Here is a 24500-nt window from a genome sequence, read left to right on the forward strand (position 1 = left end):
CACTCAGAGAGTCCCTCCAGTTTGAAGTCTCATCACTTTCTTTAGTTATGGGAAATGTGGGGCTATTATTTCTTCAAATAGTGCCTCTCTTCCATTCTCTCTGCTGTTTACTTCTAATGGATAGCTTTTCTCCGTCTACACTTCTGGTATTGCATTTGTTTTTTCATCCTTTCCATTTCTGTCTCATTGACTACATTCTTCCAGCTCACGAACATACTCTTGATCTTCCCTCTTTTTGTGTTACACATAGAATATTGAATGCCAAATATTGTGGTTGTTATCTTCAGAATTTCAAATTTGGTTTCTTATGTAACAGACTTATATGTAGGCTATTGCTCTGAGTACTCTACATTTGTTAAATAATTAGGTAAGTGTTATGATTATCTCCATTATACAGATGAGCAAACTAAGGCACAGACTGGTTAGATAATTTGCCCTAGGGACCCCTGACTGGCAATTGTTGGAGGCAGGGTTTGAGCTCACATTATTTGGGTCCTTAGCTGCTATGCTTTCTTGTTAATAATCATCTCTTCTTATTTTCAGACGGCTTCTCCTCGTTTCATGGAAACAATACTTTCTTTCACCTCTCTGAAGATATTAAATATAATTTATTTTAAAGTCCTTATCTGATTACTTTTTAATTCTGTTTCCTCAAGTGTAAATTCTTCTGTTTGTTGTACACCCTCTCCCATCTCTTTCATGGTGTAGTCACTCATTAACAATATGATGACCACTGATTTTGAGTTGACCCTTAAAGTTAATATTCCTTCCTAGACTGTTCACTGACGGGACAGGAGCTGGAATCAGCTCCTGAGGCTTGTGTACCATACTGTTCTCAATAAGAATGGAGGATGAGGTGGGCTTGAGGTCGACATAGTACACAGGTGGCTACCTTCTAATCCTCCAGAGCATTGCTGGTCTCCAGGTGCAGCCTAGTATCTCTGTGCCAAGCACTGCACCGGTTTTCAAATGGACATTATTGCTTCTGTGTAGCTTGTAGACTGGAAAACACACAAGGGTCAACCCACATGGCCTCCACCGTTGTGGACATCTACCCCATTATGGAACCCTCAGGGGGCCTCCCCAACCTGAGGCTCACACTGTCTATTCTCTGTCCCAGGCATTCTTTTGGCATTTTAGTTTATTTGAAGTGAAAGGATCTCCTTTCTTCTGAATTCATAATTCAAGAGTAAAATCGTCAGTAACAGTATTATGATCTTAACATTATTGATCTTTCTGTTGCATCATTCACTCTTTTCAGAAGAAGGAATGACTTATCTAGTTTATGTTTAGGATAAAGAGTTGGTTATGTACAGCTCTGCTCCTTTTCCTGTTGCTTTCTGAGATTCAGCTGCTCAAAGGAAATGCATGTTACATCCCACTACTCCAGCTTCCAAATTTTAAAGGAGCTGGTCCCTGTATGGAGAAGTTGCTGGTGGTCCAGGCCTGTGGGTTAGTGTATTTCATGCTGGGATTTAATTAAGAAGCCATTATTACTGTACAGCTATGTCACATCAGCAAAGTATTTATCAGTAATAAAGCTGACATGTTTTTTCTCTGCTGATTCATTTTGCATTATCTCTCAGTTGGTTCAAACATCAGCAGAGAAAGTAGGAATGACATTGAATAAGACCATTTAGGGACTTCCCTGGTGACGCAGTGGCTAAGAATCCACCTGTCAATGCAGGGTACATGGGTTCGATCCCTGGTCGGGGAAGATCCCACATGGTACGGAGCAACTAAGCCTGTGCACCACAACTACTGAGCCTGAGCTCTAGAGCCCGTGAGCCACAACTACTGAGCCCACGTGCCACAACTACTGAAGCCCGTGTGCCACAAACAAGAGAAGCCACCGCAGTGAGAAGCACGCATGCTGCAACGAAGAGTAGCCCCTCTCGCCGCAACTAGAGAAATCCCTTGTGCAACAACGAAGACCCGACGCAGCCGAAAATAGATAAAATATAATAAATCTATTTTAAAAAAAAGACTGTTTAAGCATTCATATTGCCTATGAAGAATTTCTCTATCGTTTTCAAAAATTTATGTATGGCTCTTCATTGATTTATTGATTTAATTTGTGTTCTTTTAAAAGATAATTTCTGAAAGATATTCTGGAGTTCAGGGGTCAGAAGTAAAGTTTTGTGCCTGTTCTCGATCATCCTGAAAATGAAAGATTGTTTCATATTCACTTTTCGTTTGAGTATTTAATAAAGGGCAATCTTGTGCTATTAAGGAACTTAAAAAATTTCAACCTTTTGTATGCTTGCACATGAAATCTCAATGCTATGTAACACATGTGTGGATTATATTAGTATTATCTGTTTTGTTGGTTTGTTTGTAAACCTGTGGAGTATAGAGACCAGGACCAATCTGTACTCTGCTACGTGCTTGTCTGAATGACAGGATCAATTTTCCTGACCCTAGTGCCCACATCTATATAATTTCTTTAAATATGAAATTCCTATTCATCTCATGTTCTTAAAGCATTCCCCACCCCTAAGAATAAATCATACCTCCCCATCCTATGTCATCTTATCATTCTCACACTGATCTACATTTTTACCCCTCCCCTCTTGCCAGAGGAGAAGAGGGAATGGCATGTGAGAGTAGTGAGGTTGAGTAATGGTGAGAAAGAAAAAAGCCCCTGAGAGCTTTTACGGAACAAGTCTAGTTGCTAAGAGCCAGGTTGTGATATTCCTTTGTGGAACATAATTCCATAGAATATCAACCTCAGATGAAGACTTTGTGACCGTGATGCCGCAAGGCAAAAACAAGTGGACTCTATAACCACGCATGATCAGAGATAAAACCAAGATCACCCATAACCATAAAAATAACAAACATCTCCCTTTCCTGATTGACATGAAGTGACCGCTGCTTACTATTCAATGACAACTCTAGCCCTACTCTATTAATTCTGTCTCCTAGATTAAAAAAAAAAAATCTTTGATGCCCGTGTATCAACTTCCTCTTGCTTTGAGACAGTGACCTATCTAAACAGACCTCTGCTTCCTTGAATCCTCTTCTAAATCACGAAATATAAATTAAAATTCCTGTGATGTTGTCTTCCTTGTTGTAACAAACTTAACAAGTTTTGTTCCCAGCAGTGTTCCTGGTGGCTTTGGCTGGTGAGCGTTGATAGTAGAGTGTGCTCGCATCAGGAGGGGCCAGCAGCGGCAGACCAACAGCAATCAGCGACTGGCGGGAGGCGTTAGGTACCTTCCAGTGGTGTCCACAGGTGGGTACGGGCCACTTAGAGGGCATGGTGGCCACAGAAGCTGCCTGTACCACTGGAATCTTGGCAAATACATTCACCCAGTGTCTATCAGTAGCAGGCAGAATCTATTGCTGGTGGAACTGGGGGCTATGAAAACTCACATTCCATACTATCTCCCCTTTTTGCAGGGCTGCTCCCCTCTTTCAGAGGCTACAACCAATGCTGCTTCCTTAGCTGTGTCCTCATCAGGCTGCAGGTTAACTCCCCTCACCTATTATGCATTCCATCCCTTCAAGTACTGCTGAATGTACATCTTTAGGTCTAGAAGTCATCAAAGCAAAGACCTGCTTGCTCCATTGTAGTCATCTGGTTTGTATTTATTGTGCTTATTTTCCATATCTTTTAGAGCTATTTTGAATTTTAAAATGACTCTCTGATGTTCCCTTAATTAAAATCTTAAGTGTTAGGAGATTAAAGATCAAAAATCTTACCTTTCAAGGCAGGACCATTCATTCGTGACAATTCTCCAGTCATACCAATGCTTACTTAATCTTAAGAGCAAGGCCAACCCTATTAAAATGCTATGAACCCACACAGCAGTGAGTTACTAAAAGTACCTTGATCTTGTTAATTTTCTCCCAATTTGGCTTTTTAATCAAGTTAGGAGTAAAACTCTCCAGCGTAGCCTAGTAGGAAGAATATTGGATTTGGAAGTACGATACATAGGTCTAAGTGCTATGTCTTGTGACCTTGGCCACGTGGCTGAGCTTCAATTTCCACAACTGTAAAGAGGTGATTATATCACCACTAAAAATTACCATTAAAACAAATTAAATGATGATGGTCATAGGTGCTGTTTTTTGAGGGTTGCAACTACAGCCGACATTGACTGAGTGCTCACTCTGTGCTAGGTGTTACTGTACACAGTTCACTTGATCACTTAATCTTTGTAACACACTTGTACGTTACACATTATCACTTCTTTTGTAGATGAATAAACCAACTCTTATGGAGGTGGAGTAACTTGTACAAGAACAACGGTTGCAGAGGCAGAATTTAAGTCCACACCTATTTTTTATAGTTCATGCTCTTTGTTATTACGTTACACTACTACAGTATGCACCATGTAATATAAGCTCTCTTTATGATAAATAATAACTTTTATAAAGTGCAGTAGGGTTTACAAACACTTACATATACATTTGTGTAAACTGATGCTCACAAAAATCCTATTAGCTAAAACAACTGTGAGTATTATCCCTATTTTAAAGAGAACGGAGGTTCAGAACAGCTGTCAAGGACAAAAATGCTTAACATAGTAAATTTGAAATACTTGGGTGTTTGCTGCTATGAAAACTAAATGCCTGGATAGGTTGGATATTTTATTGTGTGTGTGTGTGTGTCCCGTAGATTGAACCATTAGCAGTGTTTAATATTAGCACAACACGTTGGAGAGAATTATACGTTAGGATACTGTGTAGGGAGTTGAAATAAGAATGTCCTCATTGCTCCTGGGTTTTGCAGCAGAGATTTAATTAAGATCCATGAAGACTTAACTTCAAATTTATTTGTCAGAACTGTTGATGAGCATTCCCTGTTTATCTCTTTCAATGTGTCATAGCACCTCCTGATATCTAAATATTTTCACATTCAATTAATTCCTGCAGCAGAAGCTGTCCAAAAATCTTTTAGAACCAACTGAAGGAAAAAATAAAAGTAATGCAATTAGTGCCTGTAGATCTTGGCATATATAAAATCGTGTATTTATAATAACTGTTTTCCAGCCAAGAATTATATAATCCTTTATAACTTAACTATCAGGCTGACCTGGGATTTTTCTAGGAAACAAAAAGCAATTTGTTGAGGTTTTTTTTTTTTTTTTTTGCGGTACGCGGGCCTCTCACTGTTGTGGCCTCTCCCGCTGCGGAGCACAGGCTCCGGACGCGCAGGCTCAGCGGCCATGGCTCACGGGCCCAGCCGCTCCGCGGCATGTGGGCATGTGGGATCTTCCCGCACTGGGGCACGAACCCGTGTCCCCTGCATCGGCAGGCGGACTCTCAACCACTGCGCCACCAGGGAAGCCCTGTTGAGATTTTTAAAGAAGTATTTTCAGGCAGAGAGATTTTTTGGAACGTATTTTTCCTTCCCTTGTGGAGAATTCAACAGCACTTGTTAGGAGAAAATATGATTCATGAATAAACCAGTAATTTGGTAAAGCAAGGAAGTCCCTTTAATTTTTAAAGATTGAAATTTTAGACTTATGGTGCAATAAGGGTTATTAAATCAATATAGAATTGTTTTCCACTTGGAATAGAATCATTTGGCACTGACAACATTTTTAGTCACTAATTAATGTATGTAACAGTATTTTAAATAGGAAAACTGCAAACATGACCTTGATTTATATTTTAGTGAAAAAAACTCTCAAATGCAATATTTTATTACATTTCAGGATCATCTATTACTTTTGAAATTTTCTCCCCTTTTATTTTCATATTATTAATTGTGGTTTTCCTCATTATATCACTGCACTTCAATTTGTTTAGAATCTGAAGAATATAAAAAGTAAAATACAAATCACCATAAGCTTAATAGGTAGAGATAAACTCATAACATTGTATGTTTAATGCTCTAACTCTGTGATCAAAGTTATATTTCACATTTCTCCTAGCTTAATAATTATATTGGACTTTATGTATGAAATAGAACATCTTAAGAATTATATACATTTTTAATTTTCATAAATAAAAAATATTCACATTTGTATTTTTCTCATTACTTTTTCCATCATAAAACCCTCTAAGTGTCAACACTGAGTCAAGCATACGTTTATTTAACACCTTTTTAAATTTTTGCCAAGTACTGTGCTGGGCAGTGGTTCTCAACTGAGACATATCTTGGAAGGCCCTTCAGTCTGGTGAGAGACCAGAAACAAGTGCTTTCCAAACAGTATGTTAGGTATTATGGCAAGGTAACGGGTGATGTGGCAATGTTGAAAGAAGTGCTAAACTTGTATTCAGTTTTCAAGAAAGTTGCAATTATTCGACATTTGTTTCATCCCATGGACAGTGTCCTTGAAAGTATTAAATTTGTTTCTCGGAATTATATGACGGGCCCAGGCTGCCAAGGATTTTGTCTCTGATGGTGGCAGGAAGGGATTAGTAGAAAGTTGACCCCAAATAAGTCTATCTATTGTCTGTTTTCCAGAAATAAATGTAAATCTAGTTTCTCCAATTAGTCTATCATGTACCTGTTTTCCAGAAAAAAATACAAACCTCTGTTAAATACATTTAAATTGGCAAATTTTACTACCATTTTACTGATAGTGAATAATTATCAAATTTTACCAGTTTATTTTCTGCTCAGTGAAGTAGAACGTCTTTTTCTTGGCCTACACTTTGTACTTTTAAATGTCTGTGAAATGCTTGGTCCATAGTCGAGACCAGAAAAGTTCCTTTAGTCACCTAGGGTGACTTCTTGTGTGACACATCACTGAGATGGATCTGGATTCCTTAGTCACATGTTATCTTGTGATTTCTCTCTTTCTATGTCCTGGGAAGAACCCCACTCCTGTTATTCTCCTGATATTAGGGCTATTGTCACCTTGTCTTTCTTCTCCTGGGGAGGCATATGTCCATTGATTTTTCAGGGAGAAAAAAAATCTCTCCACTGAGAATTCTTCTCCCAACGTTTGTCAGTTTTCATTTTATCATGTTGATGCAAGAAGCAAAATTCCATGTACTGGTGATCTCCCCAGATACCTCATGTTTCCTAATCTGCTTTTAAAGCATGGAAAGGGAAATGAACTGGGATAGAGTCTATGGGAAGAATTTGGCATGGAAGATGAATAGGATAGGTTTCCACACTTTTCCTAAGTGACTCCATAAACATTTGAGAAGCAAAGAAACTTATAGGTGAGAGTCACGAGTGAGAAGGGAGGATTTTTAGTACTTTCGGCATCTGTTGACCTTGCTTAGGCTCTCTGGAGTAACACTGACAAGCCTGGTTACTTTCACTTGGCAGTAATTCCAGCTGACTTGACCCTTGCTTGTTTGTCTGGTGTTTTGCTCAGGAGAGAGACAGAGGCATGAATTCTTCTCAGATTCTTCCAGAACTAATTCTTGCAGATCTAATTTTTCTGTCACTATTATCTCCTTACAACCCCCCTCTCATTTGGATTCCTGCAGACAATGAAGTTGAAGAAGGAGAAGGCAGGGACTCTACGGACTCAGGTGCTCATCTCAACTTGAATGCAGAAAATATTTTTGCTCTCAAATTAAACAAAAGATACCTGTGTTATAAGAATTTTACTTTTGGGAATTCCAAGTTTCTTTCAACTAGTAACACTCAGAGAAACAATGTTCTAAAAGTTCTAATTTTGCCAACCAGAAATGGGACACTGAAACACAGAGGGCTGAAATAAATACAGTATTAACAGAACAGTATAATCAGTATATTCAATGTACTGAAACATTTCAGCTACATTATGTTCTATTACCATTTGTTATTCTGTTAAATTCAGGGATAGGAGAATGTTAAAAAAGAAAAAAAAGATAGTCTCATCCTCAAGGAGCTTACAATTTTCCAAATTGGAAATTTCAGTTTTTTTCAAAAACGTGAAAAAGGATCACTGAAATAAAGGGAAAGAGGAAAATGGGCTGGTGCTTGGCTGAATAACAGATCCAGAAAGCCTTGTTTGATCCGTCATTCTCAGCACTGAGTCTGGTGCTCTGGCTGGTTCCTGATCAGTTTGTTGATGTGCATTATTCCTATATACTGGTCACAGCATAAAATTATGCTGCTGGGGATAAAGTCTAAGAGTACCTTTATATCACAATTGAGTTTCTGTAGTTAGAAGTTCCACAAATAATTAAAGGATTCTGTTTTTTCCAGGTTGAAAGGCAGACTCAGAGACCTGAATCCAGTTAACCCAGAGACATAAGTTCAATTCAAAATGTCATGGCCTAATATGAAGGAAAAACTCCAGATTTTGACCTGTGAAAAGACAAGTTTCCTATTTTCTTTATTCTCACTTCAGTGGGAGTACAGGTTATCAATAAAGAAAAAAGTTATGAACAGGTTGTCAATTCGGGAACATTCTGGAAGGTATGATATGTAAGGTAAGATAACAGGCTAATCAGATAGCCTAGCGAAGCCTCAGTAACTAGCTTGAAAATCTCACCTTGACGCAAGTAAATATAGCAGTCTTGAAAGACCTTAAGTTTCAGGGTCATATAGATCTTGATTCAAATCTTAGTACTAACATTTATGAGCTGGACAAATTTGGGCTTATTAATTAAATTTTCTTTTATCTTCTTCATCTGTAAAACTTGGAAGATATTGGTGTCTTCCTTAAATGGTTGGTGTAAATATGAAAAAATTTTAAAATCGTATATTTAAGGATTATTGGTTTGGAGTCTAATTTGTAGTAACTTTCAATAAATGTTAGCTAAGGTGGTCTTGATGATGACGATGCCTCTCATGGGTTTCAAATTTAATGAGGCAGATACTATTCTCTGACAAGACACAGCTTAAATGTTTATACTTATAAAAGTGTTACTTTTGCTTATACTAATTTTTTTAGCATGCTTTCTCATGTGTGCTAAAGATAACCGATGTGTCATAGCCTAGATTGTTCTAAAATCACAGCTATTTTCCTTCACCAATTATCTTCCCCACCCAAGGATTTGGCATGTTAAACTCTACCTCTTCATCTATTTTAACTAGAAAGTTGACCAATATATTATGTTTCAAATATCAACTTAACTTCAAACTACTGTGTGGACAAAATAGCTCAGCTACACCAAAGCACGGTTTCTATTATTATTCCAGAAGAGTACATTTTTTGATAAAGGACATATATCTTTATGTAAAATATGCTTTGTTTTCATTTTCTTAAAACATCTTTATTAGAGTATAACTGCTTTACAATGGTGTGTTAGTTTCTGCTTTATAACAAAGTGAATCATTTATACATATACATATGTTCCCATATCTCTTCTCTCTTGCCTCTCCCTCCCTCCCACCCTCCCTATCCCACCCCTCTAGGTGGTCCCAAAGCACCGAGCTGATCTCCCTGTGCTATGCGGCTGCTTCCCACTAGCTAGCTATTTTACGTTTGGTAGTGTATATATGTCCATGCCACTCTCTCACTTTGTCCCAGCTTACCCTTTCCCCTCCCCATATCCTCAAGTCCATTCTCTAGTAGGTCTGCAAGGGTGTGTAGATGGGCACTTTCATTCATTCATTCATATGTTCTTATTTTTGAGTTTCTAAAGTGTTGAGAAAATAGTACTCTTGTGGAAGTTATCATTGGCGTGGTTTGTATTTTAATGTATGCTTTGTGGCATTGACTCGTACCAATGTATTTTGTGGGACTGTGACATATTTATTTATAGGCAGGAAACGTCTGCATTTTGTCAGAGTAATGATCCTTTTTCAAAAGATGGCATCAATTTCTCCTTTGATACTTGTATTCTAAATTCCACAAAATGGGTAGTAATTTTAAAGAACAGACGTTTTGGGTCTGACTTCTAACTTGAGATTTCTACTGCCTATGTTTATGTATGGCAGGATATTTAGAAATAAAATGGACATTGTTTCAGTGTAGTGACACACTAATGAATGTCCTACAGCAGTGGTTCTTGAGATTTTCTTCCTGTGAATCCCATTCATTCCAGACTCTACTATTCCATTGCTTTATCCTTAGTATTTGTGGAATGTTTATAGCATCTGCTTTAAGAAATACTTGTAAATCCTGGTCAATAGGATTCTGTTTTGTTGTTCTATGAAAATTAACCAAGGCTCTCTCCACTCACTTTTCTCTATCTTGTACCTGAAACATAAATAATACCTTTAACGAAATTCAGAACATTAATAAAGACTTAAATCAAAAGTTTTCCCATTGCTAGGCTTGGAGTTGTAATAAATCTTGGGAATAGTGTTTGTCTGATAGTGTGGTTGAAGAACACCGGGTTAGTTATCCTGGTCCTATCTTTGGCATTTATCAGCTGGTGAAATGATTTGATTTTCTTTTCCACTAGACTGTACTTTTGGAGAGAGGTAGGACTGGGTCTATTTTGCTCAGTGGTAGATTTTGGAGCTTCTAGGAGGGTGCTTTGTAAGTAGTGCTGAACAAACATAGCAAATAAATGAGCTTCAGTTTCATCTTCTTTAGTATTAGTTTGAGTTACAATTTTTTTCCTTGTTTAAACTCACAAAAATTTTACAGAATCAAATTATTCAATGTAATGAAAAAATTAAAGTCCTATATAATTTTAAGGCACTACATTTATTCTTTAAATATCTATTTTGCTTATTTTGCAAAGTGGTTAAATAAGCTTCCTTTTATCATCAGAAGGAATGACTGTTTGAAGGATCTCAATTAACATTGTCTGCTTTTAATAGAACCTCTTATTTTCGTGGCCTTGGATCACCAACATCATCAGAAACATGCTTATATATAAATTCTTTCAACCCATGTGGTTTCCTCTTTAGAGCTGATGGGGCTGAGTAAGTGTTAAGTTATAATGTTGATAAAAATTTCCCTTGTTCTTCTTGGCAGGCACAATCAAGTTCTGATGTTCAGGTTATACTGCCAGCAGCATTTTTCAATTAACATTAATAGTCCCCCACAAAATGCTCAACATTTCAGTGGCACTGAACCCAGTGTTTCAGTGAAAAAATGTTCAGAAGCAAAGGCCTTTTCTTTCACTGATCTCCTTGTTCCACAGTTTCTGTACTTGGATACTCTCAGAGAACTCTCAGTTCTCAGTTCTCTTGAGTAGGTCTCAAGGATATTATTTTCTATCTTGTGCTTGCTTTATTTATAGAGTTTACTACTCTGATTTAAAAGTTGACAGGCGTTGCCTTGCAAGTCCTGGAAAAATCCATTATGAAGGTGTTAGGAATAGACATTCACATGGACTCGCTGTACCATCACAAATGCATCCTCCATGAGGACCTCCATCTTTTTGAACAGTTTTACTGTGATTAGTGAGTCAGACTCATAACAGAGTCTGTTATGAAAAGGGATGGTATGTTTTCACAGGGATGGTATGTTAAATTCCTGAATTTCCAAAGCTCGTGTTCAAAGGACACCATTATTATAAGTTATTTCTTTTAATTCAAGTAAACTGCTCTGCTGAGTAAAAAGGAGTTTCATTATATGCAGTCAGCATTTAGACTTGGATTCTGCTTTAGACACTTGGACTATAACACCGATTTAAATGTGAAACATTTAAGTTAAAAATAGCTATTCTTTTTCAAAAAAAAAATTGGTTTGCGTCTTTTTTCTCCATTAACTTATCATATAATATAGAAAGACTTATCAATAGGGAGCCAAGTAAACTGCAGTTACGTGTCCTTAGAATTCTCTTCCCATCATCATGGTTGCTAAACAAAATGATATTGGAGCGATACAGTGCATTGAATGAATCAAAGAATGGCAACAATAACACCCATGCAATGCCTTGCTTTGCCTCTGCAGAAACTGTGATTCCAAAATGATAAACTGCATTTCAAAACGTAAGAATAATAATATGATTGATCTATGGTAAGGCAGGAGTAGTGGGTGAACGTTGAGATCTTGCATGCCGATGGTGTGAGCCCAGTGGGAGGGAAGGGAAGAAATTCCCAGTGGGAGGGAAGCAAATAACAAAACGTGTCTCTCATATAGCACTTTTAAAATGTACCACCCATTTCCATATATCTTATCTAATTTGGACCTAAAATTTATGTGATGTTGAATGTGATTAGTATTCCTCATTCCAGAATTAGCACTGTTTCCATGCCAGTGTGCCTGCTGTGAAGGGAGATGATTGGTCAACTTTAGGAAAATTGTTAAAACATCCTGAGCTTTAGCTTTTCTGGGAGGTAGTTTAATTTACTATTTATTCTACAAGCAGCTTCATAATGTTCAGAGAAATGAAACATGGACAGATCTCTTAAACTTCCTTGTCAAACAGGACTGCTCTCTCATCCATGAAATAGGTAGGTTGGTCCAGATCTGTGTGCCCCAATCCTGACTGCACATTAGACTCACCAAGGGAGCTTTTAGACCTACCTGCGTCCGGGAGTTATGCCCAGAGTTTCTAATTTAATTAGCCTTAGGTGGAAGCGGGTTTTCTTTCTTTCTTTTTTTAAAGGCTTCCCAGGTGAATCTGATGTGCAACCAAGATTGAGAACCACTGGAATGGAATATCTGGGAGGTCTTCTCCTTGTCTCTTAAGTGCGTTGCAAGGATTTATGCAATAGCTCTGATGTTCCGTGAGTTAATTGGAAGGAAATTCAACTTTTATTATTCATTTTATCCTGTCTGGGTTTCTTGCTAGAATTTAGATCCAAATCTCACCTAAGAGATTCTGGGAACTGTAACATTCTTCAGCTGGCCTCTTTATCACCCAGTTAAACTCTCCTTAACTTAGCTCTCCTTGCAAACTTGTACCTGGTGGCCATCTGGCTGATTTAAAGAATTTGTGTACATGCTAGAAAGTTTTCTCTGAACACAAGTGGTCAAAGAAGCAGTCATTTGGATACAGATGGGGACTGAATTAAAGATGAGAAATCAGGCAGGGAGGAGATTTCAGTGAGTTTTAGGAAATGATTGAGGGAAACCATGGGCAGGAAGTCAAGGGATTACAAATACCACAGAACACCTAGGCTTACCCTAGTCCTCTTTATGCAGCTGGACAGTCTAAGTTCTAAAACACAGGGAATAACATTTTTCAAAGCGACTTTTGAGAACCACAGAAAATAAATTTTTAAAAAATGAGCAAGTTACGTAAGTCAAAAAGAAGATGAAAAAAAATCCAAGCAATGAGCTTTTGTGCTTCAAAGGGCCTAAAGAGAGGTGGAGGGCAATGAAGCTGCCAGTCACCATCTGGGTGCATGGGGGTGGGTGTGTGTGTAGGCATACGTGTCTTTGAGGACAGATTTCATATTTGCTAAGAAGTTAATGTGAATTTACAGATGACAATTTCAATTTTTCCTGAAAGCTTCAAATGACTGAAGATGAAAATACTGTGGAAAAGCCTAGAAAATTGCACTGATTTAAGATAACCACAAAGCGTATTTAATAGATGGAAATTTTTAAGAACCGCGATTTTCTAAGCACTTACTCCTTAATCACTGGCCAAGAGTGGTAATGAATATTGCGGTTTGTCTGGGTTGGTTGAAGAGTTGGGGGTTGAAGGTGGTCACCTGGGGTGACATGGAGATGATCCTGTGTGATTACTATTTTAACCATTTAAACTTCAACATCAGTTTCAGAAAAGCAGTATCCTCTGTCGTAAAAATCTATGACCACTTTTCTGGTTTGTGTTAAACTTCATTTTGTAGTGATATTTCCTCATGTTGAAAAATACTGCAAGGTGGTACTAGGTTATTTTTACAAAATGCTTTGTTTCCATCTAGTAAACAACAAAATGCAATCAAATTTGCCGAAGAAGGAGATATGTTCTCTTTTATGACCACTAAGTTTTATTTAGCACGTTTGTACCAGAGTTTGGCAAATGACAGCTTGTGGGCCAAACCTGTCAGCTAAGAATGGTTTTACATTCTAATTTGTATTTTAATTTTTTTATATGTATAATAATTAGTTTGGCTGTTTTTAATCTGAGGCTGCTACAAGGAAGTAATTTGTTAACACTTATTATGGAATAATTTGCATTGTATAATCAAGTAAACCAAAATAAAGGTTTGCATTTTTTGGTACTGAATGAAGAATCATTTCATTCTTGTAAAATGAGTTAACAAAAGAAGGTGTGGCATGATTATTTTCCTGATAATCAAATGTATGGCTTTTCATAAAAGTCAACTAAAAGATTAGGTAAAATTATTAAAAAATGCTAGTTAGAAAATCAATCTTTTTTTTGTCATTAATGAGAAATATTTTAGGAGCTAAGTTTTTACATGTCTGCCTTTTACATCTTCACAGTTAGAATAATCAAAAAACAAAAATAAGTTTGTAGGTAGTTATATATTTTTTAGTGGTTGAGAAAAATAATATTTTGAGGCACATGAAAATCATATGGAAATTCAAATTTTAGTGTCTACCTAAAGTTTTATTGGAACATAGTCACGTCCATTCATTTGTATTTTGTCCATGGCTACTTTTGGGCTACGGTGGCAGAGTGGAATAGTTGTGGCAGAGACCATGTGGTTGCAAAGCCTAAAATATTTACTTTCTGGCCCTTTACAGTAAACATTTGTCACCCCCTGGTGTAGACTGAGAGGTGATCCCTCTTCACCTGATGGGTGTGAGTTGTATGTGCACATAAATATAGTAAAATGAGGTGAGATTCTTATCTTGGAATCATTTAAATCCAAACTTTACATTGGCTCATGAAAACATCTTGGTATAAAATAGGTTTTTAGGTTCCAGATTACATCCCTACTTTATTTGAGCGTTCTCACCTTTCTTAGTGTGGAGGGACCAGGCTAATTCACACACCTAGAGCCATTAAATTGTAGGCAGTTCAGTTTCTTATTGAAAACTAGAGTAAGAATTTTGTGACTTAAAAATTACTCCGAAGTTTGTTGAGTAAAAGCATCAAGTACACTATATATAAAATAGATAATCAACAAAGACCTACTGTATAACACAGGGAACTCCACTCAATGTTCTGTAATAACCTATATGGGAAAAGAATCTGAAAAAGAATAGATATAGGTGTATGTATAACTAAATCACTTTGCTGTACACCTGAAACTAACACAACATTGTAAGTGAACTATACTCCAATATAAAATAAAAGTTTAAAAAGTAAAGTGATTAGCAAAAAAAAAGTATCAAGTAATAGTTGTGATTGTATGACTATAGTGCAATTACATACTACTTATTAGGTGAAAGTTTTCTTTCTGGAGTTTAGATCTTCACCGGAAATAGAAGCATAAGACTTCAGACAACTGAACTAAATCCTAAATTGTAAGAATAATCTAGACATTCACATGGGATTATTACATAATCCTAATTATATTTAAACTTCTATTTTTAGAAGTATAAGGGAATCAATTTAATTTTGAGAATTTTATTTCAATATGCAAAATTATGAACACTGAGCCGTACCAGTGGATTGATATCAGCAAATAATAAATTCAAATAAAACACATATATACCTACACATAAGTCCACAAACTTTGAATGGGAAGTAGATTGTTACTCTTATAATTTAAACATAGAAAGTAAAATTTTAAGGAGTGAAAAAATAAAAAGTTATTACAGTCAATTCTCATTATTCATGGTAGTTTTGTTCTATAGGCTCACTTTATCTACTGAATTAGAGAAGACTGAAGCTTTGCTTCTAGAGCAAATAAATACAGAGGGAGGTTCCTGTGAGCCTCCAATCACATTTTCATCAACTAATCAATACATAACATTCTGTTATGTGTGTTCCTGTTTAAAGGCATATTATTTAATATATATTGTTGATTCATTGACTCTGAACTCATGACCAACACTCCTGTAACACCCACATGAAGCTTATCTAATACGCCTCCTTTTCCGTTAGGTACCTCACAGCCATCTTGTTCTTAGGACCCTGCACAGCACTTCAACACTACACCTGGGGTCACTTTAAAATTTTTATTTTATATTGGAGTATAGCTGATTAACAATGTTGTGTTAGTTTCAGGTGTACAGCAAAGTGTTTCAGATATACACACGCATGTATCTATTGTTTTCAAATTCTTTTCCCATTTAGGTTATTGCAGAATATTGAGCAGAGTTTCCTGTGCTATACAGGAAACCGTCCTTGTTGGTTCTGTATTTTAAATATAACAGTGGGTACATGTCAATCCACCTGGGGCCATTTTATTTAATTAATTAATTAATTTATTTTGCGGTATGCGGGCCTCTCACTGCTGTGGCCTCTCCCGTTGCGGAGCACAGGCTCCGGACGCGCAGGCTCAGCGGCCATGGCTCACGGGCCCAGCCGCTCCGCGGCATGTGGGATCTTCCCGGACCGGGGCACGAACCCGTGTCCCCTGCATCGGCAGGCGGACTGTCAACCACTGCGCCACCAGGGAAGCCCCACCTGGGGCCATTTTAAACAGTGAAATCAGCAACAACAAAAACATCAAAAACGCTAAAAATGTGGCCCTAAACAGACCTCAGAAAGGAAATATTTACACTGAGAGCTGAAACGGGAAGGCAGAGTGTTGTTTCGTTTGACCTCAGCTGGGAATTTGCCCATCACGGCAACTCTGCACTTGTCTGTGACAGACCCCCAAAGCCCATGAATACGGATTTTAGGGTTACAGATAAATTTTAGCAAGTAAGCTTGTTTGCAAATACAGAATCTATGAATAATGAAGGTGGACTACACATGCAACGTTCTTCAAGGGAATATTTTAAAAACAGCTGAAGAAGAAAATCCACAAGCTAAGTTCCATATTAAATATGACAGTGAGTTCATGGCATGAAGACAAGTTTATGTTTGTATTATCATTTATCAAAATTAGAGGGAATAGCTTGAAAACAAAATGGATATCCATATGTTTCAATTATCAGTCTGTCACTAGATACCTAGGTATGGCGCCCTGATTTAAAAACTTATGTGGTCTGTTTAATTCTGCATATTGAAATAAAATTCTGAAAATTAAATTGATTCCCTTGTATCTCTAAAAACAGAAGTTTAAATATATGCAAATGACAAACTAATACATGATTGAATTAAAAAAGCAAACTGTACTTGATAATATTCTTGCCTAGACAGAATCTGATATCTAGAATAGATTGATCTCTCTCTCTCATCTGATAGAACCCATCACGTGTTTCATCATGTGTAAAAGCCCTACCTGCCCTACCTATTGGCTTATAAAGGTTCACTTGGTTAGACTCGGTAGAGCCACTATCTCTCTGATCAGTTTTGCAATGCAACATCCAGAATGTGATTAATTTCTGAAGGCAAATATTCAGGTAATTTCTCTATGAATTAGGAGAAAATGAGAGTCTCATATTTTAAAATTCCACTCAACATTTAGTCTTCATATTTATCAATATATTTTAAAATGCTACTTTTTTTTTAGTGTTTAGCAACTTGTTTTAATTTATATGATGACAATTCTATAGCTAAGATTTAGAACGGAAGTTATAAGACAGGATTCTTAAGAAATATGTATTCTTTTTTTTAACATCTTTATTGGAGTATAATTGCTTTACAATGGTGTGTTAGTTTCTGCTTTATAACAAAGTGAATCAGCTATTATCTATTGAAATGAGTTTATCTTTTCCTGCTGACTGAAACAATTTGGTTTCAATTCATAACTAAAGCGCATTACTAGAAGAAATAACATTTCAGCTTTTATGTGTAAGGGGTCCTCCAAGGCTTACAAAACCCCAAAGTAAATATTGCCAGTATTTACCTTGAATGACATTTTGAAGTAGTCAGAAATTATTTCTATTTCCTTCTTAGAAGTGGAGAAATTATGCCTGGGTTATATTCATGAACAGATATATTTGTTGCAGCAGTTGCTGAAAACATTTTTTTGAATATTGTAGATAAGTAACATGGAAATATTTGTCACTATGGGAAAACACAAAGAAATCTTTACATTAATTTAAAACACATCCTTAGAGATAAAGTAAAAGGATATAGGAGAGGTAATGACGTGAGTTTTTGTTTGTTTGTTTGCTTTTATGTTGTTTTGTCTGACGTTTGTTTCTATCCTTGATCTGCTGGAACTAGAACAACTCTGGGCAAATAGTGAAATTATGTATATCAACATTAATATAAAATATAAATAATATATGCAGTTTGAAGAGCATGTTTAAATGATTACCCTTCATTTGTGGAAACACACATGTGAAATAAAAATTTTAAAATATGTATATGAATAATAGCCACCAAATTTACAATAGTGATAGTCTCAGGGGAGGGAGTATAATGGGAGAAGAGAGATGGCTTCTTATATATATTATATATTATTATGTATATACAATTACATATTATATATTACACTATGTATTGTATAAAATATGTAAATTATATACAATTATGTATTATGTATATATAAATATATATTATATATAATATAACATATATTATATATTATTAGAGGTATCTATAATTATCATAATTATATATAATGTTTAAAGGTGAAGAATCATATTATTCTCTATACATTTCTTTATGTTGGAAATATTTCATAAAGTATAAGATAGCTCTTTCATGAAAGGAGAGAAGGAAAAGAAACTCAGTGATAACTCTATGCAAATGACAGAGACATAGCTTACAATGGAGGAAATGAAAAACCATTTAGTGTCGTCAGGACACACTGAGAAAGAGGTGTTCCCAACAGAGTTAGCACCTGTACGAGAAACAGCAGTTACAGTTCACATTGTGATAGATGTTACTAGGAGCTCTCCACTGATCATTCTGTACTTTAAACCTGAATCAAATATTTAATAATATTTAATACACAGAGATCATAGGACATGTTTTAAAATTAGAATACTTCTTAGTGAAATCAAAGATAATAACATCTTGCATATATTTAAATGCTCTTATCTGATAACTAATATTGAGAATTCATCTCGTCAAGTTAAGAAATAATCTTAGAAAAGAAGGCCATATAATTTGGCACTCTTCATTGGAACTTTATTTGGAAGGATGGCTTACATAGCCCCCAGAGATCTAACAGTTTCTAACCCTTTACTTTTTCCAACAGTGTCTGCATAGACCATAACTAAATGGACAAATCTCTTTTAAAAAAACTCACAAAATAAATACATCTGGGACTATATCAGTTTTTAGAGTTATGGTTAATTCTATATTTTGGTCAAATATTTTCAATAAGTGAAACACTCCTGGTGGCTATAACTTTGTGTATTATTTTGATTGATTTTTTTTCTTTAAAACCTTCTTGACAATAATATACTATTATCCCATTTTAAATGATTGCCACATATTGTAATATTTTATCGCCTTCTTTTTCCAGAATAGCTGTGGTAATTTTTAATATATAGTTACCATGCAAGTACTTTAAAACCAAAAAAGCTTTCAGATAATGAACAGTTATAACAGTCTATCATTTAACATCTGAATTTTAAAACTTTAGATCATGTAGCAGCATCTCTTTTCCTCCCTTATGTTCCTTAGAACAGCACTGTGTAAGAATGTTACTTAAGTTATATTATTTAATAATGTTGTTGATGAAGTTATGATGACGGTGGAGTTAAGATAAAGAACTGAAAATCATTAATCATTCATGGCATCTATATTACCTGTTATTTTTGTTGTTGTCTTTTGTTGCCATAGTCATTGGACCTCATGGTTCACTCAATGTGTTAGGACGTTCTAATAAATGTAATCTTAATCTGGTTAGAAAACCGTAACTACTTGAAAATTCAAAAGTATTTGTTGAATTTTAAATAATAGCAGGAAGTAAGTGTTTCACCTCAGTACTTTAATAGATGCAGCATTATATTCATCTTTCTAACAGAGGCAATAATGTCCCTGAACTGATCATTTTGTAGTGAAATAACCACAGCCTGGAGACAGTCCAGTTAAATTTCTCAGCTAAATAGATAGAGTTTCTTCACTCCCCAGAGGCTTTCCTCATCACTTCATTTGTCACTGAACTATTTTTCTGTTTCACAGTCGTATACCCAGAGGATTACCTGACCTTAGAATTAAACACCTGGCTTGCCACAGGTGGGTGTTTGGGGTGCCCTTTTTTTTTAATCTTCTTTTAACACGTTTATTGGAGTATAATTGCTTTACAATGTTGGGTTAGTTTCTGTTGTATAAAAAAGTGAATGTATTTTGTTAAAACTTTAAGCACAGAAAAGTAAAGCATAATATCATGTTCTCAGAGACAGTGTCACCATCCTTTTCCAAGTCATCAAAAGTTCAGAGGTTTTACATTTTAATGCCTTTAGAACAAACTCACTCAAGTAGTAATCTCTTAAACACTAGAATAAAACCAATCTGCTTATTTCACAGACAGCTGCTGCTCTGTTGGCTCTCGCTTTATAGAAAAACATAAACTAGAGAGGAGAAAAGTCCGGAAGGAAAATACCAAGGGAAGCAATAACAGAGCATAAAAGATTATGTTTGAGATGGCAGGGTATCAAGATGGTTTGGTAATTTCTACTTATCCTTCATTATCCAGGATTACAGACATAAATTTGGACTGATTTATTATTTCCACATCATTATCTAAACCTACTCTGTCAATCTTCTAGTTGAATTAACTCAGATCATGATTTGCCACTCTAATAAACACAAAATTATATTGGCTAAGAGCGATTCCATGGTACTGAACTAAAGAATTATCTGTCCTTGGAGAAATCATTTATATTTTCTCTGCCACATTTTAATCACCTAGCCTAGAAAAGCTCTAGTTTCCCTTCTAGCTCTATAAACTCCTGATGCTATGAATTTTCTTAGGAGAAATGAGAAACATTTTCCCTTCATGAAGCAGACCTTTAATTGTTATTTTTATTATCATAAATGCAAAAGAGACAGTTTTTAATCTTTGATATGAAGCTTTATATTGAATTACATAAAGTGATGTTTTAAAAAATAAATTCTTCCATTGATTTTCTCCCTGCATTTTTCCTTTTGTTGTTAGCCTTCTTTGCAATAGATGGTGCTCTTTTCTCAGAGAAACTACTTATCTTATTCCTCATCAAAAGATCAGGAAAATTAGTTTTACTCTTTAACAATCATTAATTAAAGAAAGCGTACATCAAAGTAGAAAGAATTGATAAGCAACTTGCAGCACATTGATAATGGAAGCATAATGGAGAAAATGATCGTTAAATGATTAAAGAGCTCCATTGAAACCTGCAATACTTGCTGAGTGGATGAAGCCAATATTGTAGCCAAATATGAAAATGCCATGCTTGCTACATACATAGAACCCTTAGTAGAAAGAAAATCCTAAATCAGGAGCCATTTTAAAGTATTAAAATAATTATCTACTTCAACAAAAGTGAGAATATAGTATTCCATATTAACATGTAGGATTTGAATAAGCACATCAACACTAACGCAATCTATTTACATCAATCTCAATGCTGAGAGTTTGCACACTCTTTGCCAGATAAACCTGGAACATCTGGGCAAATAGAAAGTGGGCCACGAACTCTCTTGAAACAATTTCATTGGATAAAGACACTTCTTAATTTTTCCAGAGCAACCATTACAACTTCTTATGTAATAGTTTATAATCCAGAATTATGTTGCCTTTGGTCACTTCTAACTAGTTTCAGCTTTCGGAGGCATTGAAAAACTGTCATGTCCTGCAGTTCTGAACCACCCTACCTATGCCCATTCAGTCTGTGACTCTCCTAGCAGATCTGCAGCTGCCAACTGCAAACTGGTCTAGGCAACACGGCTGTCATGTTTGTTACAGCAAAACGACACTATTTACTGTGGAAAGACACCAGAAAAACTTCCTCTATGAGTGTGGCCTCAGGATGGAAGAAAGAGTGGAATAAGGGCTGCTATGACCAAGGAAGAGGAAGGTGGGCCAGTGGTGCAGCAAAATACCCTGGCACCAGCAGGAGTAGGAAAGTTGCCGAGGTTCATCTCTGAAAAGAACTGAGCAGGAAACCTGCCCCTCCTCCCCCCAATTAGGGGTAAAATAACTAGAATTTCTCTTCCATTATTCACAAATTATTGTTTCTACAGCTCCTTTGGAAGGGACTGTGGGACACTGTGCTCAAGAGCTAAGAGCCCTCTTGGCTTAGTATAAGCAAGCTGTAAGATAGACTTTTTTTTTTTTGCCAGAGCTTTATAGTTTTACCAGAGCAACTTCTCCGTTCCCAAAATTTTGGATTATGTCTTTATCAATGGAGCGAAGAATAGAAAAGTAGGATTTTGTACTCAAACAGCAACCATTCCATCCACTGTCACCTCCATACTCTCCCCTGTTCACCTCCCTTTTCTCACCCTCCCGCCGGACACCCTTTATGCCCCTATTAGCCACTGAAATCTACACTCGGAGCCCTGTAGCCTTCCTTACCTGACAATCACATACATGACCAGGAAGTTTCCGAAGAGACCCACCACGCACACAATGGAGTAGAGGGCCATGATGGTGATGGCCGTGATCATGGAAGGACTGCCGGTCGAAGGGCACAGGCTGTCGCTGCCGCCCAGCTCGGTGCGGTTCGGACCGCATGGGTCGGACAGGTTGCCTTCTAAGTGGGAGAAGTTGACCCAGGAACTAGGGCTGGGTCCCGGGGAGCAACTTGAAGAGTGCGTGAAGGGATCAGTGCAATTGCTGGCGTTCTTGGGGACGCTGCTGCTGTCCATGGTGCTGACGACCGGCCGGCTGGGACCGCGTTGCGAGTAACCGCGAGCACCCGGACTTTCAGGGTCTACGCGCCTCCGCTGCTTCCTCTCGCCACTGCCACAGCTCCGGCTATTTCTTATAGACCAACCCTGGCGGAGCCAGAGAGGAGAGTCAGGCAGAAGGAGAGAGCTAAGCACCTGACGGTATCCTCTGCTTGTAGCCCTTTCCCACCTTAGAAGTACAGAGACACATCGTCAACCCCACACCGCTGTGGGGAGGGGAAGGAGGGCTGTGCGGGATCCAGAGGCTGGAGCGGAGGGAGGAGAGAGAAGTGGATTTTGCGCAAAGCGATCCAACGACTTGGTTTCCTCACTCGGCACTCGTCTGTGCAAACACCTCTAAGGAGGGGCAGAACAAGGAAGGGAGTTGGAGAGAAGGGGTTGGGAGTGAGACAAACAGAGAGTTAGTTTTTGGAGGCTGTAAAGCATAAGAAAGGGGGCTGACATCACTCTTTTTCCAGCGCCGTTTTCTCAGTATAACATGACAGGAAAGACATTGACTTGATGCAACTCTGACCACCCTACACCCCAGCGCTCTTCCATCCTTACTGCCTAAGCAATCGTTTGGGGGCAGGGTACACAAAATCTTCTTTAGCCCTCCTTGCCTCAGACCCGCCTGTCCGCGAAAATGTAACCGTGTGTTTCCTATCACCAAGTGAGAATTTCCAACCCTTGAAACCTGCCTGAAACAAGAGTGATTCCTTCTCTGAAAAAGAAATGAAAAACAAAATTTTAGAAAGGAATACTATTCCCTTTACTCCATATTCCTTTATTTCTCCTAGAGTAGAAACTTTATTTGCATCTGAATTCTATCCTGGTGAGGAAGAGGCGTAGGAACTGGGTACAGAAATCAGGGAGTTGTGGTGTCCAGAAAAGTCAAAGAAAGACAACGGTGACATTCTATATACAAATCTCATACGTTTGGAATTATTAATTATTGTTTTTATCTCCAGACTTCCTACATGTGCTTCTTAGTAGAAGACTGTGAAAACCAAACATTTGCATTATTTCAGTGTTTTCTAGTGTAGACATTCCAGGAGAAACTATTGATACATAGACATCTGGAACTGGAACGGCTCACACAAGGCTGAGGATTATTGATACATTTTAAAATTTGATAACTCAACTCTAAATCTACAAAAGCATCTACTTTATAAATAAATTTGTAAATCAACCAGGAGTAAGGTTTTGTTTTGTTTTGTTTGTCTTCGTTTTGGTAAAGTTAGCACTATTTCTGAAGTAATTCTCATTTCCGTACATGGGAATATTTGTCTATGTATATATATTTTAACAAAAACATTATTATTAAATATCCCCAATTGGTTGTAGAAAGCTATATTCTTGGGGAGCAGGGACGGGGGTGAGGTAGGGAGCTTGGTAAGAACATTTAATTCCACTATTATTTTTATCATTTGTCTTGAAAACAGATAACACCAGTAAACTCTACTAATCATAGGTGATTTTGCCAATGTTCAGTATTATTTTTATCTTTTTATGTTGAAGGGTATAATTTCAGCAAAAAAAAAAAAAAAGCTACAGAGATCTCCTAAAGACGAATAAAAATGCCTTACCACATATTCTCCTATGGACTAGTATATTAATTCACTCATATTGAGCTGAAATTTATCTGCCATTATTCAATCTCTTGAGGACACACAGAATCAGTCTAAACTTACTTCATGTGAAAGACAAATAAGCACAGTATAATAAGCCCTTGCCTTGAAGTCAGATCATTTTGTGAACCTTAGATTTGTACGTTTTTTAAACTTTTTTAGCTGAGGAAGTTTGGATATGTTACTTTACCTGGCTGAGTGACAGTCTTCTCATCAGTGGAAAAAAAAAGTTGAAAAATAATTAGCATGTTTCATAAATGCTATGGACTGAATGTTTGTTCCCCTCCCCCCAATTCATGTATTGAAATCCTAACCCCCAGAGTGATGGTTAGAAGATGGGGTCTTTGGGAGGTAAGTAGATCA

At 36.9% G+C, this 24500-nt stretch overlaps 1 protein-coding gene across 5 annotated transcripts in view; it reads right to left on the bottom strand.

The window, feature by feature from the left end:
• The window catches only part of OPRM1 (opioid receptor mu 1), a 178997-nt gene extending 156058 nt beyond the window's left edge, over window positions 1–22939 (bottom strand). For all 5 annotated transcript variants that reach the window (XM_032650845.1, XM_032650844.1, XM_032650846.1 and 2 more), the window contains exon 1: window positions 22193–22939. In XM_032650845.1, coding sequence (XP_032506736.1) covers window positions 22193–22485 — 293 coding nt within the window. In that variant the 5' untranslated portion in view covers window positions 22486–22939. The remainder of the gene's footprint in view (window positions 1–22192) is intronic.
• Window positions 22940–24500: the final 1561 nt, after the last annotated feature.

Source organism: Phocoena sinus, chromosome 12, assembly GCF_008692025.1.
Source record: "Phocoena sinus isolate mPhoSin1 chromosome 12, mPhoSin1.pri, whole genome shotgun sequence".
Taxonomy (NCBI): Eukaryota; Metazoa; Chordata; class Mammalia; order Artiodactyla; family Phocoenidae; genus Phocoena; species Phocoena sinus.